This window comes from Oncorhynchus kisutch, linkage group LG11 (genome assembly GCF_002021735.2).
Source record: "Oncorhynchus kisutch isolate 150728-3 linkage group LG11, Okis_V2, whole genome shotgun sequence".
In the NCBI taxonomy this organism is placed as follows: Eukaryota; Metazoa; Chordata; class Actinopteri; order Salmoniformes; family Salmonidae; genus Oncorhynchus; species Oncorhynchus kisutch.
In genome coordinates, this window is record NC_034184.2 from 43,452,264 (window position 1) to 43,477,285 (window position 25,022).

Consider the following 25,022-nt stretch of genomic DNA (forward strand, 5'->3'; position numbering starts at 1 on the left):
ACAGAGCATACTGCTGCTTGGTATTCTGCAGCATGTAGGCACTTTATCCATGTCACAAACAGAGGAATCACTAATGGTCGACAGATCTTGGTATTTGATGAACAGGAGCCTGATAATCGACCCGTCACCATTAACTCGCACAACAATGGCACGGGATTTGTTTAGACACCTAGATGCTGCACTTTCCCTCTAGATACATGAGTTTACATCACGGAAAGAGCTAGCAGACACATTGAAAGAGAATGGCACTCTAACTGCGGCACTTCAATCAGAAGACAGACCCTCATATCTAACCAAGCCACCCTAGCAGACATGGAGAGTGGCAACTTGTCCCAGGCCTTTGGAAGTATTTCCCTACTGGAGGTAGGGATGAATTAGCCATAAAGTACCTCTGGAGCAGAGTGACCATCGGGTTCTTGGTCACCTCCCTGACCAAGACCCTTCACCCCCATTCGCTCAGTTTGGCTGGACGGTCAGCTCTAGGAAGAGCCTTGGGGGTTCCAAACTTCTTCCATTTAAGAATGATGGAGGCCACAGTGTTCTTGGGGACTTTCAATGCTGCAGAAGTGTTTTGGTACCCTTCCCCAGATCTGTGCCTCGACACAATCCTGTCTTGGAGCTTTACAGACAATTCCTTCGACCTCATGCCTTGGTTTTTGCTCTGACATGCACTGTCAACTGTGGGACCCTATATGGACAATCATGATCAATCAATTGTATTTACTTCAGGTGGACTGCAATTTCAGTACACAGAGTTGTAAGAGATCTTCAGTTTCTTGGCAGTTTCCCGCATGGAATAGCCTTCATTTCTCAGAACAAGAATAGACTGATGAGTTTCAGAAGAATGTCCTCTGTTTCTGGCCATTTTGAGCCAGTAATCGAAGTCACAAATTCTGATGCCCCATATACTCAACTAGTCTAAAGAAGGCCAGTTTTATTTCTTATTTAACCAGAACAACAGTTTATAGCTGTGCAAACATAACATAATGATCAGTTAGCCTTTTAAAATGCTAAACTTGGATTAGTTAACACAATGTGCGATTGGAACACATGAGTGATGGTTGCTGATAATGGGCTTCTGTACGCCTATGTAGATATTCCATAAAAAACACTTTCCAACTACAATAGTCATTTACAACATTAACAATGTATACACTGTGCTTCTGATCAATTTGATGTTATTTTAATGACAACAAAAAAAACAAGGACATTTCTAAGTGACCCCAAACTGTTGAACGGTAGTGTATATATTGGCCAGCACATAGGGATCCTCAACTGTGTCAAATTGAGACGCGCTCAGACTAGCCACTCCAGGGAAGCAAGTCGTGCCAAAGCGGGCGGAGTCGGAAATGCGAAAGCCGAGCTCTGCCTGTCCTACCTCCCCCGGCGGAGGTGTGCTATCGTAGAGTCAAGCAAGAGCGTGTGATCAACTGGCCCTGAGAACCACGGTGTTGCTCCGGACTGAGAATTCATTGCGACTCGACAGATCCCCAGTTTACTACGATAAGGTCGCGACCACTGCGAGAACAGTTGGCTTGAGAAATTTCCGCCTTGCCTGCCTGTCTGGATAGCCCGTCTAGAGTCCGACATTCTCCCACTGTTCCCTGAATAGGACCCGTCATAACAGGAATATTTTTGGTGTCTGCTCGGCTATTTCTCCCAGAAATGGACGGTTTCGCCGGCAGTTTGGGTAAGTTACAGACTAATACTAGCCTATTAATATGTCTGTCTAACTGGTGGACGTGGTCGATGCGAAAAGCATCGCAATTCATATAGCAGCCATGTATAGGCCTACACGTGTCAGTGCTCTAGCTTATTTATTAAACCAATCGAGTCAACATTGTAACATATCACCTTGACACCAAGTTGGCTCCAATGTGTCAAAGTGCACCACATTTTATGAGCTCTGTTTTTCTGTGCTGGATATCACAAGTAGGCTTCACTTTACGTACCACACTGCATGCAATAGGCTATTGTAACAAAGCATCTGATCTTATGCTATTCTCTCATACGCACTGGGTTGTGCGTATCTGTTTTTTTCTACGTCCATTGCCTGCTATTGCTATGGCAGAGAGTCTTTTGAAAGACGTGTGGGTTTGAAGAATAGATTCGGCAAGATATTATTTATTTATCCAGTCAGTCTGCCAATGCGGGTGCGCGTAGGGTCGTGTGCGAGAGCATTGCCAGCGCCGCGTATTGTGACGCGCGCAGAGTGTGCGTGTGTGTGTGTGTGTGTGTGTGTGAAGAGGGGACGTGTCAGATGAGTGGCACTCCAAGAAGGGGGCCTTCCAAAGGTACTAATGTAACCGTTACACAATACAATTTAACTGACTGACGTTCTAACAAAAGGAATTCGACTTCCTCATTAGATACCAGGTAGGTGACTATCTCCAAGGACTGTAAATGATTAGAATATGCACAAATACTGTGTGTGCTCAACTTCCTTATTATCACGTTTTTACGAATCTCAGACGCAGTGCTGTATATGTAAACAATAATGCAATACCCTACAGAATACTGTACATTTTGTAAAATCCACACCCCATAGGAAAGATAATCAACAAAACACCTCCCAGAGTTTACTGCAGGTGACTTCTGACGACAGTGTTAATTTTTGATTACAGTGATGATGGAACATGCATGGCATCAATTGCTCTCAATATCAGTTAAAGTCTTGCTGTTGATGGGCTACACATGCATGTCTTTTTTTTATTGAGTTGCTTGGAGATGTCACAGGCAATTATTGCAGTGGGAGTCATCGTGTGTGTGTGTGTGTGTGTGTGTGTGTGTGTGTGTGTGTGTGTGTGTGTGTGTGCGCGCAGTAAAGTATAGATTGAGAGGTGGTAGTGTCATTCTGTCTTTGTCCTTCCCATTTGAATGTGGTGTGTGTGTGTGTGTGTGTGTGTGTGTGGTGTGAGCGAATCCCAGTTCTCTCCCTCCTTATCCTTCATGTTTGAATGCACTCAATGCAGTACAGTGAAGTTAGAGGACGTTAGCCTGGAGCACCACGACAGAGGTGGTGGTGGTGGAGGGTATGTGAGCGAGTGCCCGCACAGCGTATGAGGCACGCTGAGGAATACATGCCCAGTCATAACTGCTCTGCAGTGCCCGCAGGCTTTGCCCGCCTGTCCTCAACACTTACTGTGCTGATTTTCTCTCTCTCACACACACATTTGGGGGGGGGGGGGTGTTTGTGTCCACTGCCCACCAGGGTCTTGGGCAGAGCAGGACCTAGTAGAGAAGGCTGTCTCTTTCTCCTTATCTCACTCTGAGTAAGGCCACATTGCTTTACATATACACATTATGCAATCGCTTATCAATCTTTATTCATATTTTCCTAAACACACTGCCCTCTGGGCATGAGCAACAGAACCCCATATGCCATATACAGACACAGTGTAAAGGAACTTGTATCTGCTTTACCCTTCCAGACATTCTATGCAATGCTACTTTATGGGATTGTTATTTTTTTGCCTGCCTAGGAAGGGTCTTTATTACACACATGTACAGTGACATTTTTTTTAATGACAGAGCATCAGGTTCGGTATCTACTGAACTTTAGGGCTGGGGCATTGCAGTGATAGATATTGGTGCAGCTGTGTGGTTGCTAGGGCTGTGACGATACCAACATTGGGATATTCTTTCCATAGCAAAAATGAAACCGCAAAGCAGAACAAAGTCTTTGGTACTTTTAAAAACCTGCTGTACAGTGCATTTGGAAAGTATTCAGACCCCTTGACTTTTTCCACATTTTGTTATATTACAGCTTTATTCTAAAATGGATTAAATGTTTTTTTCCCCTCATCAAACTACACACAATACCCCATAATTACAAAGCAAAAAGCTGGTTTATAGACATTTTTGCAAGTTTCTAAAAAAATGTTTTTTAAATATACATTTGCGTAAGTATTCAGACCCTTTACTCAGTACTTTTTTGAAGCAGCGATTACAACCTTGAGTCTTCTTGGGTATGACGCTACAAGCTTGGCACACCTTTATTTGTGGAGTTTCTCCCATTCTTCTCTGCAGATCCTCTCAAGCTCTGTCAAGTTGGATGGGGAGCGTTGCTGCACATCTACTTTCAGGTCTTTCCAGAGATGCTCGATCGGGTTCGAGTCCGGGCTCTGGCTGGGCCACTCAAGGACATTCAGATCCTTGTCCCGAAGCCACTCCTGCGTTGTCCTGGCTGTGTGCTTCGGGTCGTTATCCTGTTTGAAAGGGAACCTTCGCCCCCTGTCTGAGGTCCTTTGCACTCTGGAGCCGGTTTTCATCAGAGGATCTCGTCATTTTTGCCTTGATCCTGACTAGTCTCCCAGTCCCTGCCACTGAACTACATCCCCACAGCATAATGCTGCCACCACCATGCTTCACCGTAGGAATGGTGCCAGGTTTCCTCCAGACGTGACACTTGGCATTCAGGCAAAATAGTTCAATCTTGGTTTGATCAGACCAGAGGATCTTGTTTCTCATGGTGTGAGTCTTTAGGTGCCTTTTGGATAAACTCCAAGTGGGCTGTCATGTGCCTTTTACTGAGGAGTGGCTTCTGTCTGGCCACTACCATAAAGGCCTGATTGGTGGAGTGCTGTGGAGATGGTTGTCCTACTGGAAGGTTCTCCCATCTCCACAGAGGAACTCTGGAGCTCTTTCAGAGTGACCATCTCCCACGATTGCTCAGTTTGGCCCTGCGGCCAGCTCTAGGAAGAGTCTTGGTGGTTCCAAACTTCTTCCATTTTAGAATGATGACCACTGTTCTTGGGGACATTCAATGCTGCAGGTGTGTTTTGGTACCCTTCACCAGATCTGTGCCTCGACACAATCCTGTCTCGGAGCTCTGCAGACAATGTCTTTGACCTCATAGCCTGTTTTTTGCTCTGACATGCACTGTCAACTGTGGGACCTTTTATATAGACAGGTGTGCGCCTTTCCAATTCATGTCCAATCAATTGAATTTATCACAGGTAGTCTCTAATCTAGTTGTTGAAACATCTCAAGGTTGATCGACGGAAACAAGATGCACCTGAGCTCAATTTCGAGTTACATAGTAAAGGGACTGAATACTTATGTAAATATCTATTTGTTTTTATTTTTAATACATTTCCAAACCATTTCTGAACCTGTTTTCGCCTTGTCATTGTGGGTTATTTTGTGTAGATTGAGGGTTTTTATTTAATCCATTTTATATTAAGGCTGTAACCTAACAATGTAGAAAAAGTCAAGGGTTCGGAGTACTTTCTAGGCAGTGTATGTACAATATGGTGTCCTATAGCTTTGAAAATAAATAAATGTGACTCAGGATGACAACATAATGATGTTTGTTTCCAACATTAGGCCTGTTTCCCTGAAGAATTTTAAATCCGCTTCATGTTCTGTTTACTTGCCACGATACTACAGCCTATCGCGATACTGGTATCGTCTCGTTGCCCTGGGTATCGATAGTGTGTCATATTGTTGTTCAAATAAATGAGAGATTCACACCTCTGCAAAATAGGATCAAACTTTAGTCGATAACCTTTGCTGTATACTCATGAAGTCAGAGGACTTGGTCATTGATATATGTGACCAGCATCACACATGTACTTCGGTAGTGAACATCAGTCAGTAGATGTGTTAGTTGGTTGATTCATGTGTATGTGCAGGGTGTGAGTGGATGGCAGTTCCACTGGGCCAGGGCAGTTAACAGGGCACCTGTAGGCATGGCTGTGAAAGGCCACTGGGATGGCTTCAGAGTGCTCCTGCCGCCCCTCTGATCCCCTTCTGCACCCAATCAGCACTCTAACTGTCAAATGAGATTTAAATATAGAACTCACAGGAGCCAGCTGCTAGTGTTCACCGCCCTTGCCCCCTGTCCCATTCACATGTTAACTAGTGTGTTGTGTTTGGGGTAATGCTATTAAATGAAAGTTGAGAGAGGCAGGGTAGCCTAGTGGTTAGAGCGTTGGACTAGTAACCAGACGGTTGCAAGTTCAAACCCCCGAGCTGACATGGTACAAATCTGTCGTTCTGCCCCTGAACAGGCAGTTAACCCACTGTTCCTAGGCCGTCATTGAAAATAAGAATTTGTTCTTAACTGACTTGCCTGGTAAGATAAAATGGCTTGGGACAAAATCAGCGCAGCTTGTGTGTTTTTGACTGCGCTGAACTTGTGGGATATGTGTTGACGCTTGTCTGTATGGTGCTTTGAACCTATAGTTTACATGTGTGATGTTTGATATTTTCCCTCTGAGTGAGTGTGGGTCAGGGCTCACGGAATCCCTGTGTGTGTGTGTGTGTGTGTGTGTGTGTGTGTGTGTGTGTGTGTGTATGCGTATGCCACCGGGCCCTGTGAGGTTGGTCAGTGCACTAAAGACAACTAGAGGATCAGGTTACAGAATTCCTTCCTGAGGGAGAGCAGAGATCTGGAGAGGGAGAGCAGAGATCTGGAGAGGGAGAGCAGAGATCTGGAGAGGGAGAGCAGAGATCTGGAGAGGGAGAGCAGAGATCTGGAGAGGGAGAGCAGAGATCTGGAGAGGGAGAGCAGAGATCTGGAGAGGGAGAGCAGAGATCTGGAGAGGGAGAGCAGAGATCTGGAGAGGGAGAGCAGAGATCTGGAGAGGGAGAGCAGAGATCTGGAGAGGGAGAGCAGAGATCTGGAGAGGGAGAGCAGAGATCTGGAGAGGGAGAGCAGAGATCTGGAGAGGGAGAGCAGAGATCTGGAGAGGGAGAGCAGAGATCTGGAGAGGGAGAGCAGAGATCTGGAGAGGGAGAGCAGAGATCTGGAGAGGGAGAGCAGAGATCTGGAGAGGGAGAGCAGAGATCTGGAGAGGGAGAGCAGAGATCTGGAGAGGGAGAGCAGAGATCTGGAGAGGGAGAGCAGAGATCTGGAGAGCAGAGAGCGGGAGATCGGGAGAGCAGAGATCTGAGAGGGAGAGCAGAGATCTGGAGAGCGATGCACGTGCTCCAGAGCGGTTCCAGATGTGGAATGTCACGTCCCACATTTTTTTCTTTTTTTTCTTCTTCACCTCCATAACAATGTATTACATTACCGCTGGAATGAAAAATAAATAGGACTGTCCTATTCTGAGCATGGAGTGGTTATATGAGACCGAGAGTAGTGTGGACAGACAGATGGACAGCGAGAGCGAGACAGTCAGCCAGTTGCCCCAGACCCATTGACAATACTACACTACAAAAACACAGAGCTGCTACCACATGGTTTAGGGGGATGTTTTTGCGGGATTTTCTAACTTGATTGTGTGCGTATTAAATTTTTTTTATGGATCTGCAGGGTATATTTTGAAGATCCTGTCTGTGAGAGCGGTTGTGTGTTTGTGCGTGCGTGCGTCATGGTCATGTGCTGGGTGTTAGTAAACAGATGAATGGGAGGCCTGCACAGCCTATGATTCTGCCTGTCTTTCAGCATGTCTCCACTCTTACTATGAACAGATGATGAAGGCATGACGTAGGGTGTTCGGGGGGGAGGGGAGGGGGGGGGGGGGGGCTTGGAGCTCTTCCCAGAGACCGACTGCTGGCTGTTTCTTCTTTCTAATGAAGAGTGCGTGTGTGCGATTTCTCATTAGTGGTACTGCATATCCTCCAATTGATCGCTATGTAGAACCAGGAAGTATAGCATTTAAAAAAAATGTAAAAATAAAATTTCAATAGTGTCTGGTTGTTTTCTGCCCACAGTTCAGGGGAGCATGCACGCACGAACACACACGCATGCTACACTATTCATCCCAATTATCATAGAGTCCCACTATGTGTCTGGCTATGGGATCCCTGCTTGTACCTGCCATGGATATCCCAATAGGTAGAAGACTGTGGCCCCTACCTGGTAGAACTGTCTGAGGTGACAGCTGGCTCTATAAAAGCCACAATATTTCCTCCCCAGTCCTAGCAGTTGCTGAAGCAGTTAGAAAAAGCCTTAAGATTAAATTAAAGGTAGGATATGCCTCTCCCCAGTCTCCCCTTTTTTAATACAGCCTTGATTTTTCGATCCTCTCAGTTACTGGCAAGGCCAAGTGGAAGGTGGGGGAGTTGACGGGAAAGAGGATGGACGGGATGGCGGCAGGGTGCAGGCAGGTTGCGTTTTTTGCGGGGCGCATAGTGGCTCTGCGGGGTATCTCTAATCAGGATTAGGCAGGGATGTGATGCTGATGACGGGGGGGGGTGTGTCTGTGTAGATCACAGAGAGCTAGGATTAGAGAGAGGTTATTGAACCATGGGTCGGGTGGTACTACAGGGAGTCTGCAAAAATATATATGGGGAAAATAATGTTTACATCAATAGCGCTAGCAACAACCACAATAACACATGTTGAATTATAGACCACAGTACAAGAGTATCTTATCATTTCAAATATCAACTTTCGCAACTCTTAACATTGGCACCAATGCGTGTAATTTGCTCAATTACTCTCACTGGAATGAGCAGCCGCGAATACATTTGTTTTCAAATCTATTCATTTTAAAATATTGATTTCTTCTTGCCATTTATCATTTCACCTGATAAGATAAGAAGCGATTAGATATATTTTTGCTGACATGATGGAATGTGCAAACTGTTCAAACAGATGCACAAGGAAGGTGGATCCTTTTTAAATACACATTTTGTTACGTTACAGCCTTATTTTAAATTGATTAAATCAAATAATCATCAATCTACACACACTACCCCATAATGACAAAGGGAAAACTTTGTTTTTATGAATGTTTGCACATTTATAAAAAATACATATTTTTATTTTACGTAACTATTCAGACCCTTGGCTATGAGACTCAACTGAGCTCAGGTGCATCCTGTTTTCCATTGATCATCCTTGGGATGTTTCTACAAGTTGATTGGAGTCCACCTGTGGTAAAGTCTATTGATTGGACATGTTTTGGAAGGCACACACCTGTCTATATAAGGACCCACAGTTGACAGTGCATGTCAGAGCAAAAACCAAGCCATGAGGTCGAAGGAATTGTTTGTAGAGCTCCGAGACAGGATTGTGTTTAGCACCCTTATGTAGACCTAGCCACACTCACATCTGTCCATGCATCGAAAGGGGTTGGAGGCGAAGGAAAAACAAATAAGAGCTACCAAATATAATAATAATAATAATATGCATTTCATAAATATTCAAATAAAGTGTGTACATAAAACGTATTAAATACGTCTGTAAAACCACAATGAGGACATCGACCTACCAAACAAGTTTTCATAAATCATTGGGTACAGGGTAAGAAAAAATCCCAAAACATTACCTTTTTTACTCAGAGTATCATTTATATCACCTCCCTTGTCTGATATCTTAACTTTCTCTATGCCACATAATCTAAAGGTAGAAATGTCATGTTTTTAGGTCATTAAAATGTACTGCGACTGGATTATTCCTGTCGTTTCTGCTAAGTGAACTTTTGTGTTCACTGATTCCCTGTTTTAGAGAACGAGAGGTTTTACCTACATAGCACAGCCCACATGGACATTTAATTATGTAGATGATGGGTGTTGGAGCGCATAATAATGTCATTTATATGGAACTGTTTCACTCTATGTGGGTGGCAGAAATATTCACACTTCATCATATTGTTGCACTGTGTCCAATGATAAAACATGCCAGTGTTTCTTGACCGCAGCTCCCACTTTTCGCGAGTTCAAAGTACATGTGGTTGTGAACATTCCAGAGTGTTCTTTAGCTTTAGCGGGTCTTTAGCAGTTCATCTCGTGTTTTCCCCACTGCCAAATTTAAGAGCTTCATCCACACATTGGAGAATAGCCTCTTCTTAGAGATTTATTGTGCATCTCTGCTGCTTTTCGAAATAGTCCTGAAAAATTCTTTACTAAAGGTTGAATAGTCTATTGTTCAGCTAAAATCCCATCCTGCAATGCTTGTGAAAAACGAATAATACTACTTTTCCCCCTTTCCAAGTTAAAGATTCCAATTGATAAAGTGTTTTTAGCCACAATCGGCCCCAACCATAATTAATACATTTGGGCACAGTCGATAGCGTACTGGACTTCGGGCTAGAATGTTGAGGGTTCGAAACCTGCTCCCTGTTTGTTTCATTACATTATTATGCCGGTCGCAGAGCAAATAGCCGGTCATGTTTCTAGTCTATTGAATAGTTAGTGTTTAATCATTGATGTCCCAGAAACCGGAGTGGTAAAAACTGTTGAAGTGTATAATGAATGAGTGTGATATACCTGGTATTGGTGGAGTGGTTGAAAAACAAGTTTTAATGACTCCAACCTAAATGTATGTCGACTTCTTCAACTGTATGTACAGTTGAAGTCGGAAGTTTACATACACTTAGGTTGGAGTCATTAAACTCATTTTTCAACCACTCCACAAATGTCTTGTTAACAAACTATAGTTTTGGCAAGTCAGCTAGGACATCTACTTTGTGCATGACACAAGTAATTTTTCCAACAATTGTTTGCAGACAGATTATTTCACTTATAATTCACTGTATCACAATTCCAGTGGGTCAGAAGTTTACATACACTTAGTTGACTGTGCCTTTAAACAGCTTGGAAAATTCCAGAAAATTATGTCATGGCTTTAGAAGCTTCTGATAGGCTAATTGACATAATTTGAGTCAATTGGAGGTGTACCTATGGATGTATTTCAAGGCCTACCTTCAAACTCAGTGCCTCTTTGCTTGACATCATGGGAAAATCAAAAGAAATCAGTCAAGACCTCAGAAAAACAATTGTAGACCTCCACATGTCTGGTTCATCCTTGGGTGCAATTTCCAAATGCCTGAAGGTATCACGTTCATCTGTACAGACAATAGTACGCAAGTATAAACATCATGGGTCCACGCAGCTGTCATACTGATCAGTAAGTAGACGCGTTCTGTCTCCTAGAGATGAGCGTACTTTGGTGTGAAAAGTGCAAATCAATCCCAGAACAACAGCAAAGGACCTTGTGAAGATGCTGGAGAAAACAGGTACAAAAGTATCTATATCCACAGTAAAACAAGTCCTATATTGACATAATCTGAAAGGCCACTCCGCAAGGAAGAAGCCACTGCCCTAAAACCGGCATTAAAAAAAATTGACTATGGTTTGCAACTGCACATGGGGACAAAGATCATACTTTTTTGGTGAAATGTCCTCTGATCTGATGAAACAAAATTAGAACTGTTTCGCTATAATGACCATCGTTATGTTTGGAGGAAAAAGGGGCATGCTTGCAAGCCGAAGAACACCATCCCAACTGTGAAGCATGAGGGTGGCAGCATTATGTTGTGGGGGTGCTTTGCTGCAGGAGGGACTGGTGCACTTCACAAAATAGATGGCATCATGAGGAGGGAAAATTCTATGGATATATTGCAGCAACATCTCAAAACGTCAGTCAAGAAGTTAAAGCTTGATCACAAATGGGTCTCCCAAATGGACAATGACCCCAGGCATACTTCCAAGGTTGTGGCAAAATGGCTTAAGGACAACAAAGTCAAGGTATTGGAGTGGCCATCACAAAGCCCTGACCTCAATCCCATAGAACATTTGTGGGCAGAACTGAAAAGGCATGTGCGAGCAAGGAGGCCTACAAACCTGACTCAGTTATACCAGCTTTGTCAAGAGGAATGAGACAAATCACAATGTATTGTGGGAAGCTTGTGGAAGTCTACCCAAAACATTTGACCCAAGTTAAACAATTTAATGGCAATGCTACCAAATACTAATTGAGTGTATGTAAACTTCTGAACCACTGGGAATGTGATGAAATAAATAAAAGCTGAAATAAATCACTCTACTATTTTTCTGACATTTCACATTCTTAATATAAAGTGGTGATCCTAACTGACCTAAGACAGGACATTTTTACTAGGATTAAATGTCAGGAATTGTGAAACATTTAAACTCTGTTTTTTTTTTGTCTAAAGTGTATGTAAACTTCCGACTTCAACTGTATGTATATGTGTGGATTGGAAATGATGCAGACAATTACATTGATAGAAGCCACAAACTACATGCAATTTTAAAACTGATCTACCCCCCAGAACTTTAATTTAAAAAATTGCCATTTTTGTCATGTGTGGCTTTTAACCATTTCTTTGGATTCCTCATGTGTTAAGTTGGGTCCAAATTGGATGTTGGGTACTATTTTAATTGGATATTATTTTGCTTAAATTCTCATGATGTTGCAATAATGCTAATCTTATCTGTTGTTTCTAACTATATCAATCATTTCAGAACAATCTGAGATGATGGGTTTCATGGCTTGCTGAAATGACATGGAACCACCCATCAGTAATACTGTGTAACCAAACAAAGCAGGGCACTCCTAAATGCCGTTTGTCCAGGATTTGACAACACTTTATGGACCAGAGAGCATTCTGGCACCACGCGGTGGCCTGGTGAGTGACTGATTATAGGATGATTAACGGTGTGTGATGTAAGGTATACTACATGGCCAAAGGTATGGGGACACCCCTTCAAATTAGTGGATTCAGATATTTAAGCCATATCCGTTGCTGACAGGTGTGTAAAATCGAGCTCACAGCCATGCAATCTCCAGTAGATTGGCCCGTACTGAAGAGCCACCTTTCCAACGAGTCAGTTCGCCACATTTCTGCCCTGCTAAAGCTGCCCCGGTTTATTGTAAGTTATTTTATTGTGAAGTGGAACTGTCTATGAGCAACAATGGCTCAACCACGACATGGTAGGCCATACAAGCTCACAGAATGTGACTGCTGAGTGCTGAAGCGTGTTAAAATCGTCTGTTCTCAGTTTTAATACTCACTACCCAGTTCCAAACTGCCTCTGGAAGCAACGTCAGCACAAGACTAGGCTACCCTGGGGCGGCAGGGTAGCCTAGTGGTTAGAGCGTTGGGCTAGTAACCGGAAGGTTGCAAGTTCAAATCCCCGAGCTGACAAGGTACAAATCTGTCGTTCTGCCCCTGAACAGGCAGTTAACCCACTGTTCCTAGGCTGTCATTGTAAATAAGAATTTGTTCTTAACTGACTTGCCTAGTTAAATGAAGGTTGAAAAAAATAACTGTCAGTTGGGAGTTTCACTAAATGGGTTTCCATGGCCTGAGCAGCTGCACACAAGCTCAACATCACCATGCCAATTGTTGGCTGGGTTGGTGTAAAGTTCGCCGCCATTGGACTGTGGACCACGAATCACGCTTCACCTTCTGGCAGTCCGACGGACGAATCTGGGTTTGGCGGATGCCAGGAGTACGCTACCTGCCCCAATACATAGTGCAAACTGTAAAGTTTGGTGGAGGGTGAATAATGGTCTGGGGGTGTTTTTTTTTTCATGGTTCGGGCTTGGCCCCTTACTTCCCGTGAAGGGAATGCTTAATGCTACAGCATACATAGACTTTCTAGAGGATTCTGTGCTTCCAACTTTGTGGCAACAGTTTTTGGGAAAGGTATTTGTGTGCCTAAACACCAACTGTGTGTGTGAGGGGGGGGGTGTTGATGTGTTTGTTCATTACCATGAAACATATATATATATATATATACTGCATTAATTCATGTTTGTTAGTAGGGCTATAATGCATTAATTGGTATGAGTGTGTAAATATTCCTCCATTCCTCCATGTGTATATTCATTAGATATGTTTGATTTTCAGTATGTAGGTCTGTGTTGCAATGTGCCCCAGTATTATGTTGCCTGTCCTGTCTCTGTGACTGCTCTGTGCTGCAGACACTTATTTTTAGCTGTTTGTCACCTACAAATCATGAATGTGCTGCGTAGTGCATTTCCCTCTACTGCCTAGCCCCCACTCTGCTCCTGACCAGCTAACCTTTACTGTTACTGCCTCCTGCCTCCTGCCTACTCACCACCACACCTCCCTCTCACAGCTCTGCAAACATTGGAGCTTCCTAGCTGACCACCCTTGTTGTGTACAGCCTATATCCAAATACACTGAGTTTCCATAATTTTAGAGGATACCTCAACCATGTCTGTGACTATAACACTAACGGGCTATAAGTGGATATACAGTCGTCTCAGTCTACTAGATACAGGGCCACAGTACACCACTAGTACAACTGATTTTGCTGTGTTAGAACCCCATGTGGCGGTGCCCTGCGGTAGAGTGGTGCAGAGTGATGACCTCATTCTGTCCCGCGGTGATGACCTGGTTCTGTCTTCCTGCTTAGTGCAGTGATGCTGAATCAGAATGGGGAATATTTCAGAGACCGAGAGAGGAGGGGGAGTCCTGTGCTGCAGTCAGTCCAACTTTCCTCTTGTACTTTTCCATGGCAACTGGAAGACGGACGAGAGGTATTTACATTATGACCAGGTGACCAGTGTGGAGGAAGGGGGAGGTGTGTGTGTGTGTGTCCTTGTCACCCATCCAATCACAGTGGAGTTTTTTTTTGGCCTAGCCCTGCTGAGTGCAGATGGTGGAGTGTCCTTGGTTGGAGTGCTGTCTGACTGACAGCTTGTCTCAACATATTGTGTTGAGATACAAGGTGCTAAAGTTAATGGTAGAGAGCTGATTTTGAGGGCTTCAGTCTACCTCATTCTTAGCATTCTGATCTCATTGTCCCAGTGACCTTGAACTGATATAACCTGTGCTAAAGTGAATAAATTGTATTATATCAAATCCTTTGCAGCGGTGAGTCTGCTTTAACGTTTCAAATAAAAACTACAGCTTGGATCTTGAAAACATACAATGCCTGTGTCCTGGTCTCTGCTCAACCAGAATATAGTGACACGGCGGTGTTGTGGCCATAGGCAAGGTGAAATAGCTTTTTTACATTCCGTTTAAATTATGTTTTGATGCTTTTTGCAGATATTCTCTTTAAAAAAAGAATGTTTTTTTTTGTTCTGGAGGTCTGAGCACTCAGAAACAACTCTTTAGGCTAGGGGGGAGAGAGCTCTTTCTCTCTGGAGCCCTGGTCGTAGGCAGTCTTTTTCTGATGTACGGTCGTCCGTGCAACCTCAACCACCCCTCTCCCTCCTTCCTTCCCTCCCTCCCCCAGTTCCCAAGGTCCATGCTGCTTTTCCTGGAATTGGAGGCAAGCAGGAACACACAGCTTCCAGATTCCTGCCTCTCTCTTCCGTTCTCTGCCCAGGTTTTGAGGGTAATTGTTATTTTTCTCCTTTTGTTTTTTTTATTACTCGGGTCGGAAAAGCACAAAGGACCAAGATACCGGTAGTTAAACTAGGTGAAAAAGCTGTTGTCTGCGTGCTGCAGTCAGTCAGACTGACAAGTGTCGGCTTGTCAGTGTGTCAGTTAGTGACGTTTCGGTCGTACCACAGCCCCGGATCCAGGCTCCTGCTGCTTTTAGAAGGCTGTAATACAAGGCCCTCCAGAAACACACACAAATAAACCCCTGCAAGCACAAACACACACACAACAATTTGTACACACACACACACACACACAATGTCTTACTTCCTCACACACACCTGCTCTTGTACGTATGTGCATATATTAATGCATACTGACGCACAGACCGAGCATGTGAGTGTGTGTGTCAGCAATTTGCAGGGTGGTCTAAAACTATACTGTGACTGAAATAAGGCCCATATTCAGAACAGAACCGGTATAGGAATGGATTTGATAAAGACCTCCCTCAGTCTTACATACAGTTTACATTTAAACATTTTATTTATGCTTACTACGATTACATTGCGGTGTCTTTGATTTACTGATATACTCTCTCTGTTAGTGTGTGTATGTGTCCACGTGTGTGTGCGTGGAATTGTGCCATGTCATGAATTGCAGGCACTGGTTGTGTGTGTGTGTGTTTTTGGGGGGAAATAGCCACATTTATTGGGCGTTTTTCAGTACATTTTAATATTTGTAGCTACTTTTTAAAATAAATACCTGCAGTCAACTGGTGCCATCGTATTTATACTGTTTATCATAGAAAGAATATAGACAGCTACATTTCGTCATGTTTTTCTTAAAGTTAATCTTGCATTTTATCGCAGCAAAGTTGGCTGGCTACACCGAGAAAAGTAGCTACACCTGTCTGCCGATAGAATGCCTGTTCGTGAATTCTCCTGGACAAATGCAACTGAAGCACAAAATGAGTCTGATGCCAAGCAGATATTTCAGTCAGAAGTATTTTCCGTCTGCATTTACAAAACGCAGCAAGTTATTTGCTTGCTTTCAGAATTCGGAGTTAACCTTACCCCGAAGTTTAGCTTGCTAGTTAATCAAAGTAAGTGGCTGAATTAATCAAGTGCTGGGGCATCCTATTGTGTCAGCTTTCTGCCGTGTTTGAGAAGTCAAAGACCGTTGCGTGAGTTATTTATACAGCTGCCACTATCCTGATATCCTTGCGTTTTTTTTCTTCCCTTCTCTGTTCCCGGCCCGTATTCTCCGAGCAGAGCACTTCGACTGTGTGTGTAATTTACAATGCTATACTTGCTTTACTTGTCTGTCATTGTGAGGCGCTCTGGGAGACAGACAGACACGTGTAGCGGGCCTCCTAAGAACATGTCTCAGTTTGTCCAACACATCCCTCTATGGTTACCGAAACCCATTCCCCCTCTCTTTCCACTCCTCCTCTTCCCTTCAACCTTCCTTCCAGATCCTCATGCAGGCATTCCCCAATCGAAGGGTGCCACCTCTAACCTCTGACACGTTACTTTCCCTAGGGAACCGTCATGTATCCGCCCCCGGTCTGTCTCATAAGCCCTTCATATCACTCTCTCTTTTGTTCCCCCTCACACTGTCTAGTATGCAATTTCCACTTCATTTCAGTGCTGTACAGTTACAGTCTCTGAAACATGCATATGTGTATGCAAATAGGCTGCTGACAAATAGAAACAGGTTTACTCTCACACACACAGAGATGGTAGTATACAGGTCTTTATCCATGGGGTAGTGGAAAAAACGTTAGTGTCGTGACTCCAGGCCAGGGCCTTCCTTCTCTGGGCTAGAGTGTTTTACTGGAAAGGGCGCCATGACACTTCATTGAACCAAGGCCCTGTGCTCTGGCCTCGTAGCTTATAATGCAGTGTGGGTGTGAGATGGTGAAACTGGCACCACTAGGGCTGTGGTGGTCACGAAATTCCGTCAGCTGGTTATTGTCAAGCAAATAACTGTCGGTCTCACGGTATTTGAAGTTTAAATAACGTAAACACATTCAGCGTCTCCTGGCTTCCACACACAGCCTACAAGCCATTTTAAAAAGTAAGAAATCCATGTAATTTAGCCAACACCTTCACAATAAATCCATTATTGAATTTAGACGGGTCTTAAGAAGCATGATATGAAGAAAATGTAGTCTGTCAGAAGACCAGGATAGCATACTGAGTTGTCCTGTGGGCTACAGGCCAGACAACATTTGCTTATAATTCCGTGGCATTATTTTATAGTATGAAGAATACAATTGAATAAACTATAAATATTTTCTCCAAACGATGTGAGGGAGTGCGCACATGCTGCTATTCAGTGTTTAGGGGTTAACAAAGAAATAGGTACTCCTATGTGCTTAATTTAGTTATTAATGTAACTTTAGTTGTTCTACAAACGTTGGGCTATATGTTTTGATTTTTAATACATTGTAAGGCTGAATAATGAGACTAATGATGATTTGAAAAAGGTTGCTTGAAAGGCATGAGCTCTGCTTTGTTTTTTTGCTCAGGCTGTACGCACTGCAATAGTCTCTCATTCCCAATTTGACAAGCACTTGATAATGCCTCCAATTTCAAGGTGGCATCCCCTTTGTGGTTGTCATGCACCCTAAAAAAATCCATACTTTTTGTGGCCCGGAGTGCTGCGTTGTGCCCTTCTCCCTGAGTGTGCTGCGCAATCCGAAGCGCCTCTCACATGGCTCTGTCATGTGATCAGGTCTTTCTCACAGGCTACAAGTGAAGACAGACACATTGGGGACGTAACTGTGCATGTCCTTTTCCAATTCTGAGGTGCATATTGAAGATACTGGAAGAACTGTCCACATTTACTTTTCGTCAGCCAACAAGATGAGTAGGCCTAATGAACAGCAAAAGCATTAGCTTATGTTTTTCCCCCTCAACGTGTGGAATGGCTGTCATAATATAAAAAAAAAAGTGATATTTTGAAAGCCCAAGCCCATACTTTTTTTTGTAGCCAATTTAGATTTTTTGTTTGTTTTGAGGGGGTTACATGTACATAATCTATTTCATATTATACGATTATAAAACCTACCCGTAGATTGCCAATCAAAATAAGAAAAAACCCTGCAAGAAGTACATAGTTTAATATATAATACATTCTGTCAATATGTCTCCATGCAACCCCCCCACATCTTTTGAAACGGCACAAAAAAACCTGCCTACGCAACCTGCTTGCGGACAGTCTGAGCGCTGATGAAGGGATTGTGCGTTCCTGGTGTAACTCGGGCAGTTGTTGTTTCCATCCTGTACCTGTCCAGCAGGTGTGATGTTCGGATGTACCGATCCTGTGCAGGTCTTGTTACACATGGTCTGCCACTGCGAGGACGATCAGCTGTCCGTCTCCCTGTAGCACTGACTTAGGCGTCTCACAGTACGGACATTGCAATTTATTGCCCTGGCCACATCTGCAGTCCTCGTGCTTCCTTGCAGCATGCCTAAGGCACGTTCATGCAGATGAGCAGGGACCCTGGGCAACCTTCCTTTGGTGTTTTTCAGAGTCTGTAGAAAGGCCTCTTTAGTGTCCTAAGTTTTTATAACTGTAACCTTAATTGCTTAACTACCGTTCCACAGGTGCATGTTCATTAATTGTTTATGGTTCATTGACCAAGCATGGGAAACGGTGTTTAAACCCTTTACAATGAAGATCTGTGAAGTTATTTGGATTTTTATGAATTATCTTTGAAAGACAGGGTCCTGAAAAGGGATGTTTCTTTTTTTGCTGAGTTTATATTTTCAAAAGCATGCGAGTCTCGCTCGTGTTTATATTTCATAACCTCTGCAGGCTTTTAGGGTTGCCTATATGCGATCGAGCAAAATAGTAGCCCTACACTTGATTTAGGCTACATTATTGCATGCTAAATGTTTCTTATCAGTGGTAGATACGCAAACAAATAGATGAGCTATAGGCCTAACACCCACTTATGTTCCCAGCGAGAGACCAATTAACCAAATATACGTAGATTCAGTGAAACAAAATAAGATTGGTTGATCAAATCAAATGTATTTATATAGCCCTTCGTACATCAGCGGATATCTCAAAGTGCTGTACAGAAACCCAGCCTAAAACCCCAAACAGCAAGCAATGCAGGTGTTGAAGCACGTTGATCAGACAATTCACAGGCTTTTGATCAAGAGGAGGCCTATCCGACTGAGTAAAGAGCAAAATAATCCACTTGCTAACCCCTTACACTCATTGGAATTGGCTTATGGATGGGACTACATTGAAATTATGCTTACAGAAGAAATATGGAATGTATAACCATGGTAGCAGTTAAGTTTGGGGATTATGGTGATTGACATCTACACTTTTACCACGACAACCGGCAAAACATTGTCTTTCAATCACCCATGTGGGTATAACCAATGAGGAGATGGGAGAGGCAGGACTTTCAATGCTATCTGAATCAGAAATGGAAAGGAGTTCTATTTTAGCCCTTGGCGTCACAGACGCTCGTTGGCGCAGGCGAGCAGTGTGGGTGAAATAATTGAATAACATGGATTTCAAAATTTCTTTTGCGACGCACGCGACGTGTCCGGTCTGGTCAGTATGTTAGGCTTGGGCGGTATACTGGGGTATTTGGAAATGGCCACAGGATGGTTTTTCAATAGCATCAATACTGTTCAAATGATTTATTTTCAAGTTTTTCCAATACATTTTAATATGTGTTGATATTTTTTTTTTTTTTATCCGATCCCATTCCTATTTCAACTGTCACATTATTTTACATTATAAACCTTACTTCCCCAGCACAGTTGAGCCAGTCCCCTTTTCTAAATAGCACAACAAGAGAAAGCAGGAGCAGTTGAGTGTAGCTGTGTATTAACAAGGGGTGCATTTTATATTGAAAGTCAGGTGTTTTTTTTTGTTGCTTCAATAGAGTGGTCAGGGATGTGCAACTATAGATTTCCATCACAGAAAATAGATGAGTGCAACACATTTAGCTAGTAAAGGAATTTAAAAAAACAATGAAATGAAACAATGAAAAAGTGGTATTTTTTGCAAAAATGGCACATAGACATAATTTCTCATGTTTAGGCCTATCATAGAAAGAATGTAGCCAGCTACAGTTCCTGATGTCTTGCTTAAAGTTGGTTTTGCATTTTATTGGAGAATGGCTTTTCCGAGAGAAAAAAATAAAAATCAGTTGCAGCACTCTGCTGATAGAATGCCCAATCCTGAATTCTCATCCGAGTTTAGAAGTGCAACTGAAGCACAAAATTAGTCTGACGCTGAGCAGGAATTACAATAAGAATCATTTTAGATCTGTTTTTACGAAACGCAGCAAGATATTTGATTTTATTTTCTTCCTGTCTGAAAATGATGCGTTAACACGAACTCTAGTTTAACTTTCTATCTAAGTTGCTGAATTAATAAGGTGATGGGGCATCATATTGTTACATTTCTTCTGCGTTTGAGTAGGCAAAGCTATTTGGATGAGTTATTTGCACAGCTGCCAGTGCTATCTTCATTTCCTTGCGTTTTTGTCTCTACTCCGTTCACTGCTCCTCCCTCCTTAGAGCAGGCAGGCTCGTTGCCCTAGCAACTCCAGACTCCACACGGAGACAGGTGCTGGAGAGCCAGTACTGCATGCGTCAAAACATTGCTAATTTGCTAAGTGCCTCTTGTTCACATTCACTTGTAAGTATAAACTCACCAAAAATGACATTCTGTAGCTCCTACCTATATAACTTTATGAGCTGGATTTTGTTTGTTTGTTTGCAATTTATTTTATTTTTATTTGCACTTTTTAGCGTATTTAGCCTTCAGCCTCCGTGCACATGTGCTATTACTTGTGCTAATTTTGTTAGCATTCTGGTAATAGATGCCCAATGGGTTTAAAAAAACATTTTTTGTTGCGCCCATTTGTGTACTAAACCGGCAATAACGTAAATTCAAGGGTGAGAGGAGGTTATGATGGTTCTGAAAATCTGGATACTGCTCAACCCTACAGTCAAGTGTTAAAAGCTCATTACTTCTCTAAGAGGACAACTGCAGTGTCACAGTTGGCCATCTCACCTTTCACACCGCTGCCCCTCCTCCTTTCACCTGTTCTATTCATCCATCTTGTGAGAGAACCCCATCCTTGTCCATACCATGAGTCATTGCAGAGCCCATTATAGAAATATATTGTGGGAATGTCTTCCCTTTTCTGTTTTCTCCTTTTCCTCCAGGCTAGTCACCAGTCCCCTTTCCAGTTTTTTTTTTCTCCTTCCAACTTGTCAGAGTGCTATCTTGAAAGAATTCTCTCTTACATTTTTCTATTTCTTTCTCGCTCACTCCCTTTTTCTCTTATCTCCCTCTTTCTGTTCTCTCTGTCCTCACTCTCTGCCTTTTCTAGCTGTGCCCTGCGACAGTGCCCCATTCACAAGCAGTGGAGAGTTAAATGGTTCACTCTGGTTTGAATGCCGCCATCGGCTGGGACCCGCTCTCCCTCCGAGCCTCAAATTTACAAAACCCTGCCTGTGTTGTTTTTGAATGCTGGCCCACTAAGGCACAGGGCTGAGGTTCAGTTTCAACTGTGTTCTACGTAGCTAGCAGGAGTTAGGCTATGCACACATGTGCGGTCTTAAAGACCCACATACACGTGAACATGGTAAAGAAGGTTCTTCAGAATGCTTATATATATATATATATATATATATATATATATATATATATATATATATATATATATATATATATATATATATATATATAAGCATTCTGAAGAACCTTCTTTACCATGTTCACGTGTATGTTCACGTGTACGTGTATATATATATATATAATATATACATACACACACACACACACACACACACATATGATGCACTCTGTTCCACCCAAACTTTGATACATTCTTAGTGAAAAATAGACAGGAACGCACTGAATGGGTTTCTATCATAGTGCTCTCTGCTTCCCACTCAGATCCCGTAGCCTGGCTGTGCTCCTGCATTCACGTGAGGAACAGTGGGTTTCATTTCGACCAGACCAGGTTTTGATCATTGAGTTTAAAATGTTATTTTACATCATCTCAAGGAACATTCACATCATATCATTGTAATTCTAGGGTGATGTTATAATCTTTACGTGAATAAGATCTAGGAATTCATTTGTTGAATTGCCAAGTTCTAAAGGTGGCATAGTGATTAGGGTGGTACGGTTCTTGTCAGACGGTAGGTTAAGTGGGTATGATGACGTATAAGACTGTCAGTCCTGTAAGGTGACTGCTGTGATGGTGAGAGGTGTGTGAAAGTAGTCTGTGAGAGGATAGGTAAGCAGGGAGAGGGGGAAGGGAGTAGGGTATAGGGACTCCTGCAAGGCTCCTGGGGGAGGGGGAATTTGACACCACTACGAGGTCTACCCTCCTCCCTGTATTTCTCCCTTGTTCTCTCTCTCTCTCTTGCTTTCTTGATTTTCAGGAGCTGTTTTGCTGTCAGCACTCCAGAGGTAAAAAATCTGTGAGCCAACAGCAGCAGCTCGGCTTTAGCCACTCCCTGAGCCAGCCAAGGTTTTCTTTTTAAAGTCTTTATCTCCTCCTGCCTCACTCTCTTGCTCATTCACTCTGGGCTTTGTGTGAGCGTGCATCGGTGGCACTGTGTGTTAGCGCATGTCGGGGAGACAGCAGACCCAGACGAGAGAGAACGAGTGGGAGACAAAAAGCATTCTCTCTGCACACAGACAACCAAGAATCATTCTGCCTGCTGTCAAGGAAGACTAGTACCGGATATTTAAAAAAAAGTAACAAAGGAAATAGACTCAAGAAAGCGAGAGCGAGGAAAAACTGGACTGCCTAAGACGAGGAATATTCTATCACTCACTCACTCACGTGTGTGTGTGTGTATATACAGTCACACACACACAGCAGACTTCTATCGGTGAAGCCAGCAAACTCACTCACACTCTCAGACAGTAAAAAAAGGAGGAAGCTGCCTGGATCTTGCCAAAGAGGTGTGTGTGCAGCGAGAGGAGAATGGAGGAGGGCTCGGTGTCTGTGGCCCCAGCATGCAACTCTACGACCACCAACGCGGTGCTGAACAACCACTGCGCCGGTAATCTACTGTTCTGTAACCGTACTACAATTGCCTTCATTGCCCTGCTTTGCTGTAGTATTGCTTTTGTTACTGTTCCCAGACAGAGTAAAAGAATCAAAGCTCGGAGGTTAGTGGAGCGCGAGCTCCATGTGGAGGCTCATTGACGCGTGTGTGTGCTCTATGGGGTTTCCCCCCAGCTACGCACTTGAGGTGGCTTAGCTCCAGAATCTGTCTTCTGCAATACAATAGTGTCTGTGTGGTTTACCAGAAATGGCATGCAAGTGGTTCTAACGTAGAATACTTTCTAAGCGTGCGTTGGTCATATCCTGTGGTGGGTCTGTAGTCAAACTATAGAAGTAGGAAAATGTGTGTGTTGTGTGTCTGTGTGTGGCCGCTCATTTACTTTTTTATCCATAGACTCGGGCCCACACAATTACCTCTGCACTCTTTTTATTGTCTGTGTGTGGATCGTTATGACCTTTTTCTCCAAGCCATTCACTGTTCATTCAGAGAGCTCACCCCATTGAGACTGCTGCTGATTGGTCTGAGGAGAGGACTGAGACAGTAAAGCTGTCTAGATGTCCGTCTTTTTATAGCAGGGAGGATTTGTATCAGCGAGAAGAGTGAGAGAGGCGGATGGATTGAGTGTATTTGTATTTATTAAGGATCCCCATTAGCTGCTATCAAGGCAGCAGCTACACTTCCTGGGGTTTCGAACACATTAAGACACTTATAGCACACACAAAACAAAAGATAAACAGTACATAACATTATTACACCACTACATATCTAGAAATACAAAATGTAAAACAACGTAATTACAATGTGCGTGCGTCTGTACCCGTGTCTCTCTTCACAGTACCCGTTGTTCCAAAAGGTGTATTTTTATGTAAAAAAATAAATAATCTGATTCTACTGCTTGCATCAATTACCTGATGTGGAATAGAGTTCCATGTAGTCATGGCTCTATGTAGTACTGTGCGCCTCCCATAGTCTGTACTGGACTTGGGGATTGTGAAAAGACCTGGTGACATGTCTTGTGGGGTATGCTTGGGTGTCTGAGCTGTGCGCCAGTGGTTTAAGCGGACCGTTTGGTAGGGCTGGTCGATAAATCAATATCAATAATTATTGAGGTAATTACTTCCCTCAATAACGATATCAAAACGTTTAGATTCATTTTTGATAATGTCGATATAGAATAATTAGGTACAGCAGTCCATTTCACCTCTGTGACGACAGCAGGAATGTGAGGAGAAGTGACAATATGCACGTGGAGAGGTATACGCCCACTAAAAATCACTTAGCACCTCAAGTGATGGAGTAGCCACTATTAACCACGAAAAATGAGTGATGTAGAAGAAAACAGTCGCAGTGATCGCCATGGAGAAGGAGCAGCTTCCAAATAAATGATTGCTAAAAAGTCAGACAAAGAGGAGAGCAACGTTCGGTGCAAATTGTGCCGTAGACAGGTGGCTACAAAGTCTGGTAATATGACAAACCTTATTCAACATCTGAAGCAAAGTCACTGTTTGGAACATGCAGGAAGTTTTGAGTTTGCGCCACGGTATTGATCAACGCCCCTCAAGCACCAGCCAATCTAGGGATGTTTGCCCGAAGCAGTCAACACTGACAGCGTTTATGTCCTACAAGCAAACATCAAAAAGACAAAGACATCACAAATTCTATTATGCATTGCATTGCATTGCATTGCTAAGGACATGCTACCAATTAGCACAGTCGAAAAGGAAGGTTTCAAGAGGCTTATCGATTTAATTGACCCCAGGTAAGTGCTCCCTGGCTGCAAACATGAAACAATTTTCCTTCAAGTATAATTTTATGTGTAGTTCACATAATAATAAAAAAGTCACCTTTATTTAACTAGGCAAGTCAGTTAAGAACAACTTATTTACAATGACAGTCTATCGGGGAACAGTGGGTTAACTGCCTTGTTCAGGGGTAG

General features: G+C 43.1%; 1 protein-coding gene across 5 annotated transcripts in view; it reads left to right on the forward strand.

Annotated features, from left to right (window-relative positions):
- Positions 1 to 1,297: 1,297 nt before the first annotated feature.
- LOC109899640 (EMAP like 4) overlaps positions 1,298 to 25,022 on the forward strand; it is a 77,507-nt gene continuing 53,782 nt past the window's right edge. For 2 of the 5 annotated variants that reach the window (XM_031835836.1, XM_020495056.2), the window contains exon 1: positions 1,298 to 1,690. In XM_031835836.1, the coding sequence (XP_031691696.1) occupies positions 1,666 to 1,690 (25 nt within the window). In that variant the 5' untranslated portion in view covers positions 1,298 to 1,665. Of the gene's footprint in view, positions 1,691 to 22,599; positions 23,081 to 25,022 lie in introns of those variants that run through there. The other 3 variants (XM_031835834.1, XM_031835835.1, XM_020495054.2) reach the window with 2 other exon arrangements.